The 22914-nt window shown below is 37.1% G+C and overlaps 1 protein-coding gene across 1 annotated transcript in view; it reads left to right on the top strand.

Moving 5' to 3' along the window:
- USH2A (usherin) overlaps positions 1 to 22914 on the top strand; it is a 761558-nt gene that overhangs the window by 177734 nt on the left and 560910 nt on the right. The window contains exon 15 of the mRNA XM_087424358.1: positions 10966 to 11129. Within this exon, the coding sequence (XP_087280484.1) occupies positions 10966 to 11129 (164 nt within the window). The remainder of the gene's footprint in view (positions 1 to 10965; positions 11130 to 22914) is intronic.

Below are 22914 nucleotides of genomic sequence, written 5' to 3'. Positions count from 1 at the left end.
GAGGAAGATGGGCATGGATATTAGCCCAGAGCCAGTCTTCCTCGGCAAAAGGAGGAGGATTGGCAGATGTTAGCTCAGGGCTGATCTTCCTCACACACACACACAAAAATGTCTGTTCCTTTTTTTTTTTTTTGAGGAAGAGTGGACCTGCGCTAACATCTGTTGCCAATCTTCCTCTTTTTTTTTTCTCCCCAAAGCCCAGTACATAGTTATGTATCACAGATGTAGAGCTGTAGCTCTTCTATATGGGACGCCGCCTCAGCATGGCTTGATGAGCCATGAGTGGGTGCACGACCAGGATCACTAAAATCAAGCTAATTACCACATCAATCACCTCACATTTTCTTTTCTTTTCTTCTTTTTGGTGTGGTGAGAATACTTCTCCCTCTCCCAGCCCCTGGCAACCATTATTCTACTCTGTTTCTATGAGTTTGACTTTTTTTAAAATTCCACATGTAAGTGATACAGTGCAGTATTTGTCTTTTTTTTTTTTTTTTGGTGAGGAAGATTAGCCCTGAGCTAACATCCATTGTCAATCCTCCTCTTTTTGCTGAGGAAGATGGACCCTGGGCTAACACCCATGCCCATCTTCCTCTACTTTATATGTGGGATGCTTGCCACAGCATGGCTTGATAAGCAGTGCCTAGGTCCACGCTTGGGATCCGAACCCACGAACCCCAGGCCACCAAGGCAGAGTGCACAAACTTAACCACTATGCCACCAGGCTGGCCCCAGTATTTGTCTTTCTATGTCTGGCTTATTTCACTTAGCATAATATCCTCTAGGTTCATCCATTTTGTTGCAAACAGCAGGATTTCCTTCTTTCTCATGGCTGAATAATATTTCATTATGTATATGTATGTGTGTGTGTGTGTGTGTGCATGTATGTGTATATTCTATTTTCTTTATCCATTCATCCATTGATGGATATTTAGGAGGTTTCCATATCTTGGCTATTTTGAATAATGCTGCAATGAACATGAGAGGTGTAGATATCTCTTTAAGATCCTGATTTTGTTTCATATACCCAGAAGTGAGATCGCTGGATCATATCGTACTCCTCTTTTTAATTTGCTGAGGAATTTCCATACTGTTTTCCATAATGGTTGTACCAATTTACATTCCCACCAACAGTATACAAGAGTTCTCTTTTCTCCACATTCTCACCAACACCTGCTATCTTTTGTCTTTTTGATAATAGCCATTTTAACGGGTGTGGGGTGATATCTCATTGTGGTTTTGATTTCCATTTCCCTGATGGTTAATGACATTGGGCACCTTTTCATGTGCCTGTTGGCCACTTGTATGTCGTCTTTGGAGAAATATCTATTCAGGTCCTTTGCTCATTTTTTAATCAGGTTATTTGTTTTTTTTACTGTTGAGTTGTACGAGTTCCTTATGTATTTTGGATATTAACCCCTTATCAGATAGATGGTTTGCATATATTTTCTCCCATTCTGTAGGTTCCCTTTTTACTCTGTTGGTTGTTTCCTTTGCTGTGCAGAAGCATTTTAGTTTGATGCAATCCCACTTGTCTATTTTTGCTCTGGTTGCCTGTGCTTTTGGTGTCATATCCAAAAAATCATTGCCTAGACCAATGTAAGAAGCTTTTTCCCTACGTTTTCTTCTAGTAGTTTTATAGTTTCCAGTCTTGCATTTAAATCTTTAATATATTTTGAGTTGATTTTTATATGTGGTGTGATATAAGTGTTCAGTCTCATTCTTCTGCATATGAAAATATAGTTTTCCCATCATCATTTATTGAAGAGACTATCCTTTACCCATTGTGTGGTCTTGGCTCCCTTGTTGAAGATCAGTTGACCATATGTGTGTGGTTTTATTTCTGGGTTCTCTATTCTGTTTCACTGGTCTATATGTCTCTTTTTATGCCAGTACCATACTGTTTTCATTACTATAGCTTTGTAATATATTTTGAAATCAGAACGTGTGATGCCTCCAGTTTTGTTCTTCTTGTTAAACCTGTGCTTTACACTTTAAAATAACTGTAGGACTTTCTATTACCTAAGAAAGGTCAGAAAAGCCATATAACTGACTCACCTTATATCCAAGTGGAAGACAGGGGAGTTAGCCCCATGCAACATATTTAAAGAATCAGTGAAAGATGAAAGTAAAACTGATGTATGGTTGCTTCTTATGACTCAGGGTTTTTCATTGTGCCAATTATTTTATTGTCCTATTTCTTAAAAAATGATCTCTTCTTGTGGCCTCCAAGATTATACTTCTCTGATTTGTTCCCTCTCCCTTTTGCTGTTTACTCCTCTTTAATCTGCCTCATATCTATGTCTATGATTTCAACCATGACATACATGTTAACAACTCTCAAATCTATTATCATTTATTCAGATCCCTATCATGGTCTCTAGGCCTATGGCTAGCTGTCTGAGTTTTAAATTTGCATGTCCTTCATGCATCCTATTCTTCATATAACCAACACAGAACTAATTTTCCTTTATATTACTTTCCTCACCTCCTCCTTAAATAAAAATAAAATAGTCTCATGCCATCATCATCTTGGAGAAAAAGACATAAACTTTAAAATAGCTATTCAAGTCCACACCACCCATGGGAGTGTGTGATACTCTCACATTGGGCAGGATTGCCTCAGATACTGGGCATAAGCTGCCGCTGGAAAGAGCTATTGAAAGCAAGAGCCACCATATATAACACAGCTTCTCTGAAATGAGTAGAAAGAATAAAGCCTCCCATGACCACCTGGGGCCCAAGGAAATGAGCAGGATTTGTCCCTTGCTAAATCAGTCATGTGGAATGCCTGTGCTTTGAGTTGACTCTTCTATTCCACTGATGAATTCTACTGTCTCTTTTCACTTTAACATTGATAATCATTAGAGAAGAAATCCTCTAGCACAGAAGGTCATAGAGAAAGATATTTCAAAATGTGACAATGAGAATTGCTTGAGTTTATACTTTTGCTCATCATTGAGAAGAGATAAAAATGGATTTTATTCTTTTTATGTTTTCCATTCCTTTCCCGAATCATATTGAAATCTCTTTGTTGACTTCTGGTTGTTACTGTGTATATATACTTACATTGACTATTTTGAAAATGTGTACAAAGATGGCTAAAATATATGGTATTCCATCTATTATAAGGAATTTTTGTTTCCAGAAGGAAAAAAATCGCTCGTAGGCTAAATGTATACAGACCTGCAGCATAGGAAAATAACTATTTATGCCTGATGCTAAATTTTTTTAAAAAAGAAAGTCAGCTAAAATCAATTGAATGTACCTTGAAACAGGAACTGTGGTAGGTGCTTGCAAGTATAAATTTATTTCATTAATTTCCAAAATTGTACAATCAATTATATGTATTTTATTTTTAAGCAAGGATAAGATACAAGTATCATTGTACATCTTCATCGATGTGGAAAATAAATTGACTTCCTCATCTGCTTTTTCTATTTATATATTTAAGGGATCTTATTTAACCCCTCCATGAAGTTCACACATATCCCTTACACTTCTCCATGTTGTCTTTATTGTATACATTTATATTTGCTGTACTTTTCTCTTGGCTTATTTTCTTGACTTTTTTTATATCCCAAGGGCAAAATACATAAAATAAAAGGCCCTGACCAGAAACTACAGCAACAACAACAAAAATGTACCAAACACAACAATAACAAGCTGGAAAATCATTTGCCTGTTTTCATCCAAGTAGTTCATTCTTCAAAAGTTACCTATCACAAAAAGGGGACATATATTTTAAAAAGCTGATCCAAGTGCAAAAATCACTCCGTTTCCCTCTGCCACCTAAAGCAAACAGGATTTAATCAGTATCGAAAACAACGAAGCAAAAAAAAAGTCTGCCCACTGAAAAATCAATAAAGCAAAGAAAGTATATTGTATTTGTCCAAACCAAAAACAATGAGACAAACATGGGCCACGTTCAATTGTCTCGGTTGGTAGTTGAGACCCTTATTTGACACACTGTACTCCCTGGCAATGTCCTCAAGGTCACCTGTGACTACTATTCTTCCTTCTCACGGCCCCCAAGGCTGCTCTGGTTCATCTGGTTCACCACTGTTTTTCTTACATAACATCCACACGCCACAATCTTCTAAAGATTTCTTCTCTAATGACTTCTCTCTATATTCATTAGTTGTATTTTGTCTTTTTTTAAGCCTCAAGGAGCTGGAAGTATGACTACTTGTCTCTCACTTACCAGCTGATAGACTGAACTGTAATTTTCCTCAAATAGTGGGGGAATTGGATCTAGGTTGGCCAAGAAATCTAAAGGCTCAGACTTCTAAAACATAAATAAAGTAAAATTCTTCTGTGACCAGACTATTTTGGTTTTACTGCTGACATTCTCCATTTGAAAACTAAGTTATAGATTTTGGTCTGGTAATCTTTTCACGTCATATTTCCAATTGATCTCAAATTGGTCTTTTCTCTGAGAACCAGATCAATGACTTCTAATGAAAGCAGACAACTTACTTGTCAACTTATATCCTTTTGTTGTGTGATAGTGGGAATATTGGGGAATGTGCCTCACACATTCATGCTCCTCGATGACTCTTTGTTAAACCACTGGCTGTTATCAAGGGTGACAGGGGAATTGGGCCCCTTGTCTCTCTTTATCTAGCAGTCTGGCTAGGGCTTGCTCACAAGGTGGTGGCAGAGTTCCAGAAAGAGAGCAGAAGTGTGCAAGGACGCTTGAGGCCTATGTTTGAAACTGCCACAATGTTACTTTGGCCTTATTCCTTTGGCCAAAGCAAGTCACAGGCCAGCCATATTCAGAAGTGGGGAAATAGATTCTACTCTTTTTGTTTTTTTTTTTTGCTGAGGAAGATTTGCCCTGAGCTAACATCTGTTGCCAATCCTCCTCTTTTTTTGCTTGAGGAAGATTAGCCCTGAGCTAACATCTGTGCCAACCTTCCTCTCTTTCGTATGTGGGTCGCCGCTACAGCATGGCTGATGAGTGGTGTAGGTCCGTGCCTGGGATCTGAACCTGCGAACCCAGGCTGCCAAAGCAGAGCATGCCGAACTCAACCACTATGCCATGGGGCTGGTCCCTAGACTCTACTTTTTGATGGGAGGAATTATGCACTTAGTTGCAAAGGACCTGCATAAAGAGAGAGGTGAGGAATTGTGGTCATTTTTGCAGTCTACCACGATCACTAAATGATATGTTCTCCTTTAATTTGGATTCTATCTGATTCTGTAAGAAATGTCAGTTTTTATAAATCAGTAGCATTTATTCAATGTGATGTAATAGGAATAACACAATGTTGGGCATCAGGATATCCTGTTTCCAGTTATGGCTTTTTCACTAGACCAGGCATGTTAGATTCCTATTACTTTTATAATAAATTACTAGAAACTTAGTGGTTTAAAATGACATGAATTTATTATCAAACAGTTTTAGAGGTCAGAAGTCCTAAATTAGTTTCATAGGGCTAAAATCAAGGTGTCAGCAGGCCAATGTTTCTTTGGATACTCTAGGAGAAAATCCATTTCCTTGTTTTTCCCAGTTCTAGAGGCCACCTACATTCCTTAGCTCAGGACTCCTTCCTTCATCTTCAAAGCCAGCGGAGCAGCGTTTTCTCTCTTCTCTGATCTCTGCTTATGTTCTTACATCTTCTCTCTCTGACTCTCACCTTCATGCCTTCCTCCTATAGGGACCCTTGTGATTACATTGGACCCTTTCGGGTAATTCAGTATAATCTCTCCATCTCAAAATCCTTAACTTAGTCAAATCTGCAAAGTTCCTCTTGCCAAGTAAGGTAACATATTCACAAGTTGCAGAGATTGGGACTTTGACATGTGGGGAGCCATAATTCAATCTACTATCCTAGGGTTCAGCAAACTATGGCCTGCCACTTGTTTATGGAAATAAAGTGTTTGTTGGAACACAGTAATATTCATTCTCTACAAAATGTCTATGGCTCTCTTCATACTACTATAGCAGATGAGTTGCAACAGAGATCATTCACCTTCCGCTTGAAAACATAGACCTAAAATAGCTCGTTGTCTCATGAAGCAGCTCATGTTTATTTCAAACAACTCTAATTCTGAGAAAGATAGAAATATATTCTTCATATTGAGCAAAAAGTCCATTCCTGTGACTTCCTTGCCTAGCCTTATTTCTGCCTTCTGGGGCCATAGAGAATAAGTGTGCTCTTTTTTCTACCTGAGAGCACTTTAAGAATTTGAATCTGCCATCACAGCTCAAAGTTATTATGTTAAAATGGTGAGGGGGTTAAGGAAAGTGACACTAGGGTTTCTTCTAGAGATAAACATGTGTGATATTGTTAATATAGTGAATCTTGTGGGATTTCTATTTCTTTTAAATATTTGGTTTTGGTGACCAACATATGGGACATAGTCGGTACACTCTCTGATTAAGGGGATGTCAACAAAGGAGAATGTGGCAGGGGTCTCATACAGTCCCTTGCTAAGCAAGCTCTTTTCTAGATGACAGCAATGTCACTTCCCTGGACTCTGATGTCACTATTGCCTGGATGCAAGGGAGCCACTGCCCAGGTCCAGATATTATGAGTCCCTTTATTTCTGCCTGGGAAATCTCCACCAGAGAGGATGGATTGGGCTCTGTCAACTCCTCCCTTCTGGATGAGACAGTACCACTCTCCCTTCCTCTCCAATAAGCCACGTGAGCATGGTTTTCAGTTCACACAATGAGGATCTCCAAGCCCCACATCCCTCACTATAATTCTGATTCCAGTTCCGAGAGAATCCAATGCCATGAGTAGGCTGTGACGAAAGGCAAACTAAGAACCTCAATGAGACCACACTTCCACTACAGAGATGAAATATAATCTTAACCAGAGGAAAACCGAATTCCCCCAGAGGGCACTCTAGCACTCATGGGATTCTTCACAAGAGGACTGAATTGACAACTCTTCTGGCCTTAAGAAGTCAGGGCAGAAGGCCAATCTTAAAGAAAATAGTCCTTTCACTGGGGGAGAGGTTAATGGGGGACAGAGATGCCACTCAAAAAGGGCTCAAAAGAGCAAAATTATCATCAGAGCTATGTGTCACATTTGGATTTATCTGTGATGTCCTAAGTCTAAAGCTTTCCTAGTGCTTTATTCATTCATTTATTCAACAATATTTATTGAACACTTCTTGTGTGCTAGTCTTTGCACTAGAGACTTATGGAAGAAAACTCTCTGCCCATTTTCCTAAATTTTCCTTGAAGCCTCTTTCCCCTCTATTCATTAATAATCCTTGACAAAAATCCCTCAGCAATATGAGATCTCCTCCTCCTTCATTCTTTAGTTTGAATGGTGTCCCCATCATCCACCTCTCAGCAAGGTAGAAAACTGAGAATAACTGCACGCCCATCTTGCCTTCTCTTTTCAATTTGTCCACCGCTCCTACTGATTTTACTTACTAAACATTTCTTGAATCTATCCTTCTCCTTTCCGTTGTTTCTTACCACTGTCCTAATACAGCAATATCTTACTTCTGCTTACCTTTCCCGCTTTATCTCTCACCACTCCCTATTCCAAATTTATATCCAAAATTTTTGAATTGCTTATAATTTCACAGCCTCTCCTGCTGTTTCCTTTCTATTTTCTCCCCTTCCTAATTTGGCTTATTCCTATTCATCTTTTAATATTCAGCCCAAACATTTCCTCCAAAATTCCTTTTTAATACACCATTCCCTGTCCCCTCTCCTGCGACCAGACTAGGTGGTCACTCCTTTTCTGTGCCCTCAAAGAATCCGCGTGTGTCTTTATTAATGCTTTTGCCATTTTTTTTATTTCTCACTAGACTGTGAGCTCCTTGAGGACAGGGACAACTCTGTCCTGTTTGTCTTTATGTTCTCAGCCCTTATTCCAGTCCTGGAACATAATTGGCCCTCAATAAATGTTGTTTACATCTCTCAATATATCTAACTGAATTTGATGGTACCATGAATTGAGGCTGCAAACAGGAGAGAAATGTCCAAAGAGAAATGTCAATAAAGTGATCTATGTCCTGGAACGTATCCCTGGGCCTCCTCTAGTAGCTCCTCCTCAGATGATGAAGTTTCTGACAATGAAATACGTTATTGAAACATTCTCTTCCTGAATAGTGATATTTCCGCTTTAGTAATACATAAAATAACTCTTTCTTTTACTGTTTGCACAACTGGAAGAAGCTCCCTGGAAAGGAATATATATGAGATTTGTGATTTAAGAGACAGAGGCCAATTAACTTCTCTCGCATTGTATCGAATAAACAGTGAGTTACATAAGGCCCAGAACAGAACTATAATGGCAGGGCGCTGGCAGAGATTAGCAACGCTTTATTCCTCTTTTGTTTACCATAATGAACTGGTCAATAAACATCACAAATTGTTTATCTATATAAATCTTGACAGATTACTCTTTATGAAATTCATTTAGCAACTGAGGTTTTCCCATAAGGATGAAAAATGAAGATTTTAAACAGATTGCAGGAGAAGCTCTGTCTGTACCAGGAGAGTCAGTGTAATAAAGGTTTCTTTATATTAATATTACAAAAAGCATTTATCCTGACAAAATCAATATCACAATTCATCTTAGTTTGGTGTTTCTCTTTCTAAGCTTAAAGTGTCTCTTCATCATGTATAATTTTGTTTTAATAAACGTGAAATATATGTCATTTAGGAGGTGCTCTTGAGAAGGGATAACTTATAAAATGACTTGTAGCTTATTTGCTAAAGAGTCTGGGAAATGTTTAAAATTATATTTGAGTGGCAGAGAAATTTACGGGAATCGTTTTACTTAAACCTTAATTACAAAATTATCCCCAGTGTCCTTTGGGCGAGAAACAAACTATAATATTCAGAAAAATCTCCTATGAGCTTCATTCAGGTAAAATTCTCTCTTACTGATGTCAAGCAATTATAACAAGTCAGATAAGTTGAATATAACAATGGCTTGGATAAGAGACTATAAAATCAGGCATAGTCACATTTAATTACTCAAAACATTGCATGCTTTCCTAAGAAGTGATTTATCTATTCCATTTGGATTCCGAACTTAATATCCCATGGATATTGACAGAGCTGACATGGAGTTAAGCATATAGCAGTTAGCTGGAAGAAAATAGAACTCCATCAAGGAAAGGAATTAGGTTATACACTGGAAACTATTACTCTAAATGTACTGTATGTAAAATAAGTGTGATTGTCTCATGAGTGAATGGTAATAAAAGCTGAAATACTCAAGCGACACTTATTCATGAGTGGTAGGGTGATATATGTATGTGCATTGGGAGAAGCTTGCCTCTCTCGTTTATGCTTACCAATGTTGTGTTAGAAGCCTACAAACAATGTGCTCTGAGTAATAGCATATAATGAAATTAAGAGCAAATCAAATATTTTGTTGCTTCTGTAATTGCATTTTAATTTCAATGCATAATTTTCTTCAGTTCTAATATTTAAATAGCCTAAACAAAACATCTATTTGAAATGAAGTTCTGATGCAATGTCTATACATGGAGGACCCAATATTGTTGTTGGTAGGGGAAAAGTGTCCTTTTATCGTGACACAAAAAGGGCAAACGACGGTATAGTGGTTTTCAAGAGAAACTGTACTTTATTCCCAAGATGATATTAGTCCATATAACAAATTTTCAGCTTATTTACCAGCTTTGGCTTTTATCGGCCTTTTTAAGGGTGTTGAATGATTACCCACGAGATCACACCATAAAAGTTGCAGTGGGATAAATTAACTCTATCCATCCAGCTTCTGTATTAGGAAATATAGATGAATCCATAACGTTGTTTTAAATGTCCCGTATGGAAAGTCACTGTTTAAAGGTGAGTTGTCTCCTTACGTGTGCTGTTTTTGCTTCTCTAAGACTTCACGGTGCCGAAATTGCTTATCCTAATCAGTGACATCGGCATAGGCTAAGTGTTTGAATAATTTGCTCTGTGGAAACAAGTTTGGGTTTCCATCACGGCAAAATGCCAGGACGGTGATTTCTCCAAGCAACTTTGGGTCCAAGAAGTTTAAGTTGAAATGAAGTTCTCTCATTATATTTATATCATTAGCATCTTCTTCTTTTCTTTTCTTTTCTTTTTTTACTGAGGAAGATTCGCCCTAAGCTAGCATCTGTTCCCAATCTTCCTTTTTTTTTTTTTTTTTTGCTTTGAGGAAGATTAGTCCTGAGCCAGCATCTGTGGCAATATTCCTCTATTTTGTCTGCGGGTCACTGCCACAGCATGGTGACGAGTGGTATAGGTCCATGCCCAGGATTTGGGCCCATGAACCCAGGCTACCGAAGCAGAGTGAGCAGAACTTTAACCACTTGGCCATGGGGCCGGCCCCATTAGCATCTTTTCACAGATCAGAATAATGCTCTATTTTTCAACCATTCTGAACAAATGAGTTTAGTACATAAAATAAAAAATGAAATATAGCCTATATTGAGGCATTGACAGTATTTGAACACATCTTCCTCAAACTGTTTTCTTAGTGAAATTTAGTCTTTATAAAACTAAATGTAGAGCTTCAAGATTTTTAGGGAGTGCATTGATAATCACACCAAATTTTCTATTTTACAACTTGATAGATACTTGAAAAGATAATTTTCTGGGTACCTGATCTAGTACTTAGCTGTCAGCACAACCACTTTTGTAAAAAAGCAAAGTTTACAGTATTCTTAATTGAACAACTGGTAATCGAAATAATCCATAAGATGTATCGTAGCACGTAAAAAAGCAATGCAATACTTTTTTTTTGCTATTAGTTAGTTTACAAAGAGAAGGCTTCATAGCGGTTTTATTGTGAACAGCATTTTAATACAGATTTTTTTCTGTTTTGTTTTAGTTCGTGTTTTTCTGTTTGTTTAGCTCAAGAATCCTTTTCACTATATTCGCTAAAACAGACCATCTTATTCCACAATGTTATCAATACTTGTAAATTTTACTGTGAATTATTAATCAAAACATTCTCTTTGATGGTTTATTTGTCTTGTTTTCAGATGTCAGCCTTGCAATTGTCATCTCTCAGGAGCCTTGAATGAAACGTGTCACTTGGTCACGGGCCAGTGTTTCTGTAAACGGTTTGTCACTGGCTCAAAGTGTGACGCTTGTGTTCCCAGTGCAAGCCACTTGGATGTCAACAATCTATTGGGCTGCAGCAAAAGTAAGTGAACTCTGGCCTAGGGTTGGTGTATGAAGTGACGTCACATAGGGAAGAGTATCTCGTTATTTTCTCTCCGCATTGAGAACTCATCAGAAGGCTTAGGTACAATGTGGAGAATTTAGGCGAAACATTAAAAAAAACTAAGCTAAATGAAATTTGTGTTCTTTTTCCTTGGTTACATCATGGAAATGGTGATATGATTATGTTAGTAGTGGGAAATTTAGTGGTTTGTTGGAATGGTATTACTAGTAAGGTGACAAAGTCCTGGTTTTTCCCCAGACTGAGGGTTTTCTGGGGACATTGGACTTTTAGCCAAAATCAGGACAGCACTGGTTAAGCCAAAATGATTGGTCACCCCACCACACAAGAAAATTTCCAGGCAATTTTCTATAAGAAATGGAAGATTTATACTTATTCATTATGAGTTTTATGTCCTTCCATCCCCTAAATTTTATGGGCACTATGTTATTAGTTTATTGAAATTTTAGCAATTATTATCATTATTGATCACAGCTTATTACTTACTCCTATATTTGATATTCCTTTCTTTCTACTTTAAGTTACATTAGTTGTTCAAACAAATATCTCTCACATTTCTAGTTTTAACTCCTGAAAGCTGACGATTACATCTTACTATCTTTTGATCTCTTAATGCCATTCTCTGGTGCCTTGAATTGACTTCTCAAGGTCACCTGCAGTCCTACAATTTCATAACATATTGATGATTTCTTTACATTTACTTGAAGATCGTATATCTTTACCATTCGAGAATTTCTAGAAAATGCCTGCTGAGAACATGTGGTAAGGAGCCCTTTACAACAGATTGTACAATGCATATCCCCCTTGGGGTGTCCTGAGACTATCATGAGTCACAGTGCTAGGAAATGCCCCAAGTGAGGGCAAATCCTCATAGACAAGTGAGCCTGGAACTATGCTATCTGTATTTAAGGGAGAGAGAAATAAATGATGGAATATTGGGCTCCACAGCAACTGTACTAAATGTTGAAATAGTGGAAGGCAGGGTGTAGCTAATGATTAACAAGACATAGTTAGAGATTGTACCTCCTGTAGTCTATCTTCAGTATCCTGTGTTTCATCAGTCCTTCTGGATTTTAATATAAGTAAAACCGTAGGTATTTATGCCACTCTTGGAAAAGGACTACTATAATCGCCTTTGTGTATACATACAGTCTAAACACAAATGTAGATTTCATTGAGCATTTAATTAATATTTGTTATTTGTTGATTATCCATATAATTGATTGATTTGCGCACAACAGAAATTCCAGCATATTTCTTTGGATGTCAGTTGTAGATCATCATTTAGGATAGACTTGTGACAGCTGTATAGTCCACATATAGAATCTTAGCGTTTTTGACTGGTTCTGCCACTAATTTTGTGTGAAAATATTGGCATCTGTTCCACTTTTTGCTACCTATTCTTGCACCTGAGACACAGTCTAGAAATTATACCTCAGGCAAAACTGGATAGTCTGGTCACTGGAAACCTGGCCTCCATTTCTTAGTAGGGGTAGACATTTACTTTTATAGTAAGTCTTTTCTTCTATGGGCTGAACAGTCTTGGTCTTTCCAAATGCTTCTCATGTTTAATCAAGTTAAAAAACTTTCATATTTCTAATTATTCTTCCCTGGACATATTCCTTTTGACTTTCTATCTCTTTAAAATTGTGATCCTTAGTACTGAACACATTCCTTCAATTACTTGTGTTTGTTGCTGCTGCTGGTTGAAGTTTGTGTTTAACACAGTTTACAAAATGCTGTGCAAAGTTAGAAGCTCAGTATCAGCAGAGATAATTCATTAAAAAAAATTTAGAGAGGATTCCTGCCTTCCAGGGAGCTCGAAACATAGTCAGCAAGAGTGATGGGCACACTGATAACAGAAGGGAGTGAACGAAGGGGGCAGGAAAATGCTAACCGGGGGATGAGTGAAGGGAGCCAGCTATCTTTCCTGTTCCACCTTAATTTTCACATGGTACTTGACTCTTTATCCTGGAACAACGAGCTTCACAAAGATATGATGCTATTGAAAGTAACGTATTGCTATCTATTGTTGAAACTGTGAACTACCTCAGGCTAGCATTTTTCTGTGTCCAACAGATGTCAAGAATATGTTTTCCTTGAAAATTGTTATGTTTCATGGTATCCTATAGCATTTGGGAACCATGGGATTTTAACTATTATCTTTTCCACTTCCTTAGAAGCCACTGAGAAAAGTTTAGCAATATCATCTGTGAGTTTTTTTTGTTTGTTTTGACGGAGAGTGGGGGTGGGAATCCTAGAATTGAATTTCCAGAGTGCAGAAGGATTGAATTCAAGTCAAGTAGTTAGACCCTCTCTCATAGTATGCTTTCTTATCGTGTGATTCACTTCTTTCCTATCAATATTTGTTTCATGCTTTCAAAATGATAGCATTCTCCTTGATAGGAGAGACAGAAGCAGAACAGGTATTAAGTAGTTCTGCTTTCTGTATGCTTTCCTGGTGAATAACATTCCAGTTTGCTCTAAACTTCTGGCTATGAACTTAACTGAAAAGAAACATACAGTATATATATATATGCTTTTACGTATTCATAGCTCATTTTCGTTTAAGTTTTCTTGACACTCTTCTCACTTTTATGTTTATTCTTGGTTATTTATCCATTTTTTGTCGTTCACATTTTTTTCTCTGTCTCCACTTATCAGAGAGATTCTTTTTTTTTTTTTAATTTTTTGGTGAAGGAGATTGGCCCTAAGCTAACATTTGTTGCCAATCTTCCTGTTTTGGCTTGAGGAAGATTGGCCCTGAGCTAACAGCTGTGCCAATCTTTCCTCTATTTTGTTTGTGGGTCACTGCCACCGCATGCCTTGATGGGTGGTGTAGGTCTGCGCCCAGGATCTGAACCCACGGACCTGGGCCGCCGAAGCAGAGTGCACAAACTTAACCACTATGCAACCGGTCCGGCCCCCAGAGAAGTTGTTATAGCTCTCCTTTAAAAATATTCTTTTTATTGTGGTAAAATATACATAACATAAAATTTACCATCTTAACCATTTTTAAATGCACAGTTCAGTGATATTAAATATGTCCATAATGTGCAAACATCACCACCATCCACCTCTATAACTCTTTTCGTCTTGTGAAACTGAAACTCTGTACATATTAAACAATAACCCTCCATGTCCCCCAGCCCCTAGCAACCACAATTTTACTGTCTCTATGATTTTAAATAATCTAAGTACCTCATACAAGTAGAATCATAAAGTATTTGTCTTTTTATGACTGGCTTATTTCATTTAGTGTATGTCTTCAAGGTTCATCCATGTTATAGCATATGTCAGAATTTCCTTCCTTTTAAGGCTGAATAATATTCCATAATCTATATATATCACATTTTGCTTATCTATTTGTCTGTCAATGGACATTGGGTTGCTTCCATGTTTTAACTATTGTGAGTAATGCTGCTATGAACTTGGTTGTACAAATATCTCTTCAAGAATCTGCTTTCAATTCTATTGTATATATACCCAGAAATGGAGATGCTGGATCACATTGTAATTCTATTTTTAATTTTTTGAGGAACTTCTATATTGTTTTCCACAGCAATTTTACATTCCCACTAACAGAGCACAAGCTTTCCAATTTCTCTACATCCTTGCCAACCTTTGTTATTTTCTGTTTTTTTGATAGTAGCCACCCTAATGTGTATGAGATAGTGCCACATTGTAGTTTTGATTTGCATTTCCCTAATGAATAGTGATATTGAGCATCTTTTTATGCCCTTATTGGTCATTTGTATATCTTCTTTGGAGAAATGTCTATGCAAGTCCTTTGCCCATTTTTTAAATTGGGTTGTTTGGTTTTTTTGTTCAGTTTTACGAGTTCCCTATATGTTCTGGATAGTAAATCTCTTACCAGATGTATGGCTTGCAAATATTTTCTATCATTCTATGGGTTACCTTTTATACTTTGTTGATAGTGTTGTTAGGTCATAAATTTTTAAAATTTTGATAAAACCAATTTGTCTATTTTTTCTTTCGTTGCCTGTGCCTTTGATGTCATGTTCAAGGAATCATTGCCAAACCCAATATTGTGAAGCTTTTGCCCTATGTTTTCTTCTAAGAATTTTATAGTTTTAGGACTTACTTTTAAGGCTTTGGTCCATGTCGAGTTAATTTTTGTATATGGTGTTAGATAAGGGTCCAACTCCATTCTTTGGCATGTGGACAGTTTTCCCAGTACTGTTTGTTGAAAAGACTGTACTTTCCCTAACTGAATGTTCTTGGCAACTTGGTCAAAAATCATTTGACCATATATGTGAGGATTTATTTCCGGGCTCTCTGTTCTTTTCCATTGTTCTGTATGTCTATCTTTATGCCAATACCACATTATTATGATCACTGTAGCTTTGCAGTAAGTTTTACAATCAGGAAGTATGAGTCCTCTGGCTTTGTTCTTCTTTTTCAAGATTGTTTTGGCTATTTGTGGTCCACTGAGAGTCCATATGAATTTTAGGATGAGTTTGTCTATTTCTGCAAAAAATGTCGTTGAGATTTTGATAGGGATTTTGTTGAATCTATAGATCACGTTGGGTAGTATTGACATCTTAAAAACATTAAATCTAATCCATGAACATGGGATGGCCTTCTATTTATTCGTGTCTTCAATTTTTTTTAGCAATGTTTTATAGTTTTCATTGTACAAGTCTTTCACCTTCTTGGTTAATAGAATTCCTAAGTATTTTATTCTTTTTGATGCTATTATAAATGAGGTTGTTTTTTAATTTCCCTTTCAAATTGTTTATTGTGGACGTATAGAAATACAAATGATTTTTGTTTGTTGACGTATTCTGCTATAGTGCTAAATTCATTTATTAGTTCTAACATTCTTCGGAGTTATCTTTAGGGTGTTCTACATATAAGGCCATATCATCTGCAAACAGAGATAATTTTGCTTCTTCCTTCAATGTGGATGCCTTTTTTTTTTTTCTCTTTCTTGCCTAATTGCTCTGGCTAGAGCAGTTGAACAGTGCTCCAGTACTATGTTGAGTAGACATAAAAGCAGAGATCTTTGTCTTGTTAGATGTTAGAGGAAAATGTTCAGTCATTCACCATGGAGTGTGATGTTTGCTGTGGGTTTTTAATATCTGGCTTTTATTATGTTGAGGTAGCTTCCTTCTATTCCTAGTTTTTTGAGTATATTTTGTCTTAAAAGGATGTTGAATTTTGTCAACTTCTTTTTCTGCATTAATTGGGGTGATCATATATTTTTTATTTCATTCTGTTAATGTGATATATATTACATTGATCAATTTTTGTATGTTGAAACATCTTTGCATTCCGGGAACAAACCCCATTTAGTCATGGTGCATAATCCTTTTATTTATTTATTTATTTATTTTTATTTTTTCATTTGTTTATTTACAGTTTTTTGAGATATTTGTATACATTGAAACGCACAGATCTTAAGGGAACAATTCGATGAATTATGATAAATGGATACACCTGTGTAATGCACACCACTATAAAGATATAGAGCATTTCCAATCAAGCCAAAGTGTTCCTTAATTCATGTTCTTTTTCCAGTTAATCCACTGACACAATAAAGTCCTGACTTTTTTTCACTATAAATCAGTTCTATGTATTCTAGAACTTCATGTAGTTCTGTAAAACATACAATAAGAACATACTGTAGAACATACAGTATGTACTCTGGCTTATTTTCCTCAATGTAATGTATATGGGATTCATCCATGTTGTTGCATGTATCAATAAACCATTCTGTTTTATTGAGGCACATTATACCATTGTATCAATCTGCCATACTTTTTATTTTTTTATTATTATTTTTTCAAATCCTTGGCCCATTTTATTTATTTATTTTTTAATTTTTTTTTATTGCGGTAACATTGGTTTATAACATCGTATAAATTTCAGATGTACATCATTATACTTCTATTTCTGCATAGATTACATCATGTTCACCACCCAAATACTAATTACAACCCATCACCACACACATGTGCCAAATTATCCCTTTCGCCCTCCTCCCTCCCCCCTTCCGCTCTGGTAACCACCAATCCAATCTCTGTCTCTATGTGTTTGTTTATTGTTGTTATTATCTACTACTTAATGTAGGAAATCATACGGTATTTGACCTTCTCCCTCTGACTTATTTCACTTTGCATAATACCCTCAATGTCCATCCATGTTGTCACAAATGGCTGGATTTCATCATTTCTTATGGCTGAGTAGTATTCCATTGTGTGTATATACCACATCTTCTTTTTTTTTTTTTTTTTTAAAGATTTTATTTATTTATTTTTTCCCCCCAAAGCCCCAGTAGATAGTTGTGTGTCATAGCTGCACATCCTTCTAGTTGCTGTATGTGGGACGCGGCCTCAGCATGGCCGGAGAAGCAGCGCGTCGGTGCGAGCCCGGGACCCGAACCCGGGTCGCCAGCAGTGGAGCGCGCTCACCCAACCACCAAGCCACGGGGCCGGCCCTACCACATCTTCTTTATCCATTTGTCCCTTGATGGGCACTTAGGTTGCTTCCAAGTCTTGGCTATTGTGAATAACGCTGCAATGAACACAGGGGTGCATGTATCTTTATGCATTGGTGTTCTCAAGTTCTTTGGATAAATACCCAGCAGTGGAATAGCTGGATCATATGGTAGTTCTATTCTTGATTTTTTGAGGAATCTCCATACTGTTTTCCATAGTGGCTGCACCAGTTTGCACTCCCACCAGCAGTGTATGTGAGTTCCCTTCTCTCCACATCCTCTCCAACACATGTTGTTTCCTGTCTTGTTAATTATAGCCATTCTGACGGGCATGAGGTGATATCTCATTGTAGTTTTGATTTGCATTTCCCTGATAGTTAGTGATTTTGAACATCTTTTCATGTGTCTGTTGGCCATCTGTATATCTTCTTTGGAGAAATATCTGTTCAGGTCTTTTGCCCATTTTTTAATTGGGTTGTTAGTTTTTTTGTTGTTGAGATGCATGAGTTCTTTATATATTTTGGAGATTAAGCCCTTATCAGATGTATGGTTTGCAAGTATCTTCTCCCAATTGTTAGGTTGTCTTTTCGTTTTGTTGATGGTTTCCTTTGTTGTGCAGAAGCTTTTTAGTTTGATGTAGTCCCATTTGTTTATTTTTTCTATTGTTTCTCTTGCCCGGTCAGACATGGGTCTTGAAAATATGTTGCTAAGACCGATGTTGAAGAGCGTACTGCCTATGTTTTCTTCTAGAAGTTTCATAGTTTCAGGTCTTACATTCAAGTCTTTAATCCATTTGGAGTTAATTTTTGTGTATGGTGTAAGGTAAGGGTCTACTTTCATTTTTTTGCATATGGCTATCCAGTTTTCCCAACACCATTTGTTGAAGGGACTTTCTTTTCTCCATTGTATGTTCTTGGCTCCTTTGTCAAAGATTAGCTATCCATAGATGTGTGGGTTTATTTCTGGGCTTTCGATTCTATTCCATTGATCTGTGTGTCTGTTTTTGTGCCAGTACCATGCTGTTTTGGTTACTATAGCTTTGTAGTACGTTTTTAAATCAGGGAGTGATACCTCCAGTTTTGTTCTTTTTTCTCAGGATTCCTTTAGCTATTCGGGGTCTTTTGTTGTTCCATATAAATTTTAGGATTCTTAGTTCTATTTCTGTGAAAAATGTTGTTGGAACTTTGATAGGGATTGCATTGAATCTATAGATGGCTTTAGGAAGTATGGACATCTTAACTATGTTAATTCTTCCAATCCAAGAGCACGGAATATCTTTCCATTTCTTTGTGTCTTCTTCAATTTCTTTCAGCAATGTTTTATAGTTTTCCATGTACAGCTCTTTCACCTCTTTGGTTAAGTTTATTCCTAGGTATTTTATTCTTTTTGTTGCAATTATAAATGGGATGATATTCTTAATTTCTCTTTCTGCTACTTCGTTGTTAGTGTATAGAAATGCAACTGATTTCTGTATGTTGATTTTGTATCCTGCAAATTTACCATATTTGTTTATTACTTCTAAAAGTTTTCTGGTGGATTCTTTAGGGTTTTCTATATATAAAATCGTGTCTACTGCAAATAGTGACAGTTTCACTTCTTCCTTTCCAATTTGGATCCCTTTTATTTCTTTCCCTTGCCTGATTGCTCTGGCTAGGACTTCCAGTACTATGTTAAATAGGAGTGGTGACAGTGGGCATCCTTGTCTGGTTCCTGTTCTTAGAGGGATAGCTTTCAGTTTTTCACCATTGAGGATGATATTAGCTGTGGGTTTCTCATATATGGTCTTTATTATGTTGAGGTACTTTCCTTCTATACCCATTTTATTCAGAGTTTTTATCATAAATGGATGCTGGATCTTGTCAAATGCTTTCTCTGCATCTATTGAGATGATCATGTGATTTTTATTCTTCATTTTATTAATGTGGTCTATCACGTTGATTGATTTGCGAATGTTAAACCATCTCTACATACCTGTAATCAATCCCACTTGATCATGGTGTATAATCTTTTTAACGTATTGTTGTATGCGATTTGCTAGTATTTTGTTGAGGATTTTTGCATCAATGTTCATCAGTGATATTGGCCTATAATTTTCTTTTTTTGTGTTGTCCTTGTCTGGTTTTGGTATCAGGGTAATGTCAGCTTCGTAGAATGAGTTAGGGAACTTCCCCCCCTCCTCAATTTTTTGGAACAGTTTAAGGATAGGTATTAAGTCTTCTTTGAATGTTTGGTAGAATTCACCAGGGAAGGCATCTGGTCCTGGACTTTTATTTTGGGGGAGGTTTTTGATTACTGTTTCAATCTCCTTACTGGTGATAGGTCTATTCAAATTCTCTACTTCTTCTTGATCCAGTTTTGGAAGGTTGTATGATTCTAAGAATTTATCCATTTCTTCCCGATTGTCGAATTGGTTGGCATATAGCTTTTCATAGTATTCTCTTATAATCTTTTGTATTTCTGAGGTGTCTGTTGTAATTTCTCCTCTTTCATTTCTGATTTTACTTATTTGTGCCTTCTCTCTTTTTTTCTTCGTGAGTCTAGCTAAAGATTTGTCAATTTTGTTTATCTTTTCAAAGAACCAGCTCTTGGTTTTATTGATTTTTTCTATTGTTTTTTTGGTCTCTATTTCATTTATTTCTGCTCTGATTTTTATTATTTCTCTTCTTCTACTGATTTGGGGCTTGGTTTGTTCTTCTTTTTCCAGTTCCTTTAGGTGCATTGTTAGATTGTTTATTTGAGATTTTTCTTGTTTGTTGATATAGGCCTGTATCGCTATAAACTTTCCTCTTAGAACCGCTTTTGCTGTATCCTATAAATTCTGGCATGTCATATTTTCATTTTCATTTGTCTCCAGGTATTTTTTGATTTCTTCTTTGATTTCTTCTTTGACCCAGTCGTGGTTCAGTAGCATTTTGTTTAATCTACACATATTTGTGGCTTTTCTGATTTTCTTCCTATAGTTGATTTCTAGTTTCTTACTGTTGTGGTCAGAAAAGATGCTTGGTATTATTTCAATCTTCTTAAATTTATGGAGACTTGTTTTGTGGCCTAATATGTGATCAATCCTGGAGAATGTTCCATGTGCATTTGAAAAGAATGTGTATTCTTTGGTTTTTGGATCGAACGCTCTGTATATATCTACTAGGTCCATCTGTTCTAGTGTATCATTTAAGGCCAATGTTTCCTTATTGATCTTCTGTTTGGATGATCTATCCGTTGGTGTAAGTGCAGTGTTAAAGTCCCCTACTATTATTGTGTTACTGTCTATTTCTGTTTTTATGTCTGTTAATAATTGCTTTATATATTTAGGTACACCTACATTGGGTGCGTAGATATTTACAAGTGTTATATCCTCTTGTTGGATTGTTCCCTTGATCATTATGTAATGCCCTTCTTTGTCTCTTTTCACAGTTTTTGTTTTAAAGTCTATTTTGTCTGATATGAGTACTGCTACCCCAGCTTTCTTTTCATTGCCATTTGCATGGAGTATCTTTTTCCATCCCTTCACTTTCAGTTTGTGAGTGTCTTTAGGTCTGAAGTGTGTCTCTTGTATGCAGCATATATATGGGTCTTGTTTTTTTATCCAGTCAGCCACCCTATGCCTTTTAATTGGGGCATTTAGTCCATTGACGTTTAAAGTAGCTATTGATAAGTATGTACTTACTGCCATTTTTTAACTTTTTTTCCTCAGTGTTTTAGTAGTCCTTTTCTGTTCCTTTCTTCTTCTATACAGAATTGATGGTCTCTTTAGTTTGACCTCTGTCTAAAAGCTGTACTCTTTAACTCCCCTCCTCCCTTCTTTTATGTTTTTGATATCATATCTAACCTCTTTTTTGTGGATTTGTATCCATTACCCTCTTATCATGGAAATAGATAATTTTTCCTATTTGTCATCTTCTCTTTTCTGCTTAAATCAGTCCCTTTAACATTTCTTGTAGCACTGGTTTTTTGGTGACAAACTCCTTTAATTTTTGCTTGTCTGGGAAATTTTTTCTCTCTCCTTCCATTTTGAATGATAACCTTGCTGGATAGAGTATTCTTGGCTGTAAGTTTTTCCTTTTAACACTTTAAATATATCATGCCATTCTCTTTTAGCCTGTAAGGTTTCTGCTGAGAAGTCAGCTGATAGACTTATGGGGTTTCCTTTGTATGTAACTTGACTTTCTCTTGTGGCTTTTAGGATTCTCTCTTTATCTTTAATTCTGGACATTTTGATTATAATGTGTCTTGGTGTGGGCCTCTTTGGGTTTATCTTGTTGGGGGCTCTCTGTGATTCCTATACTTGGATGTCTGTTTCCTCCCTTAGGTTAGGGAAGTTTTCATCTATTATTTCTTGAAATAGATTCTCTGCCCCTTTGTCTCGCTCTTCTCCTTCCGGGACACCTATAACACGGATGTTAGTGCGCTTGATGTTGTCCCAGAGGTCTCTTAGACTGTCCTCACTCTTTTTAATTCTTTTCTCTTTTACCTGTTCAGCTTGGGTAATTTCTTCTAGTCTTTCATCCAGCTCACAGATCCATTCTTCTGTATCCTCTACTCTGCTTTTGAGTCCCTCTAGTGAATTTTTCATTTCCAGTATTGTATTCTTCATTTCTGATTGGTCCTTTTTTATATCTTCCAGTTCTTTGTTGACATTCTCACTGAGTTCATCTATTCTTCTCCCCAGATCAGTGAGCCTCTTTAACACTCTTTGTTTGAACTCTCTGTTGGGTAGGTTGCTCATTTCTGTTTCGCTTTCCTTTTCCAGGATTTTGTCCTGTTCCCTTACTTGGAATGTATTCCTTTGCCTCCTCATTTTGCCTCTTTCCCTGTGCTTGTGTCTACGTATTGGGTAGGTCAGCTACGTCTCCTGCTCTTGGATAGGTGACCTTATGTAAGTGATGGCTTAGGAGCCCTGCAGTGTGCTTCCCTCAGTTCTCAATGTTCCAGGGGTGACCACTATGTGGGCTATGCGTGTCCTTCTGTTGTGACCTGTTTTCTCTCCCTGTAGACGCCCAGGGAGGCCGAGTTATGCTCCTGGCCAGCTGTTGTAATGCTCAGCTGCTTGTAGTTGTTGTGGGCCCTTCAGTCTCTTTATCAGGTGTGGGGAGCCCCAGCACAGTGGGCTGCAAGTTCTAATATCACATTTGTGTTGCAGTATTTCTTTTAAGTGAGTAGGCCCCCACAGTGGCAAGTTGTTAGGCTCAGGGCCTTACACTTGCTATAAGCCTCCAGCCTTTAGGTCTCTTGTCAGCTCTCTGAGGATGCAGCTGGGTGGGGCTGGCCTCAGGCACAGGAGCACCC

Source organism: Ceratotherium simum, chromosome 36 (assembly GCF_057802395.1).
Source record: "Ceratotherium simum simum isolate JZ-2026a chromosome 36, ASM5780239v1, whole genome shotgun sequence".
NCBI classification, from domain to species: domain Eukaryota; kingdom Metazoa; phylum Chordata; class Mammalia; order Perissodactyla; family Rhinocerotidae; genus Ceratotherium; species Ceratotherium simum.
The sequence above is the reverse complement of the archived record's forward strand: the minus strand, read 5'-3'. Positions and strand labels throughout refer to the sequence as shown.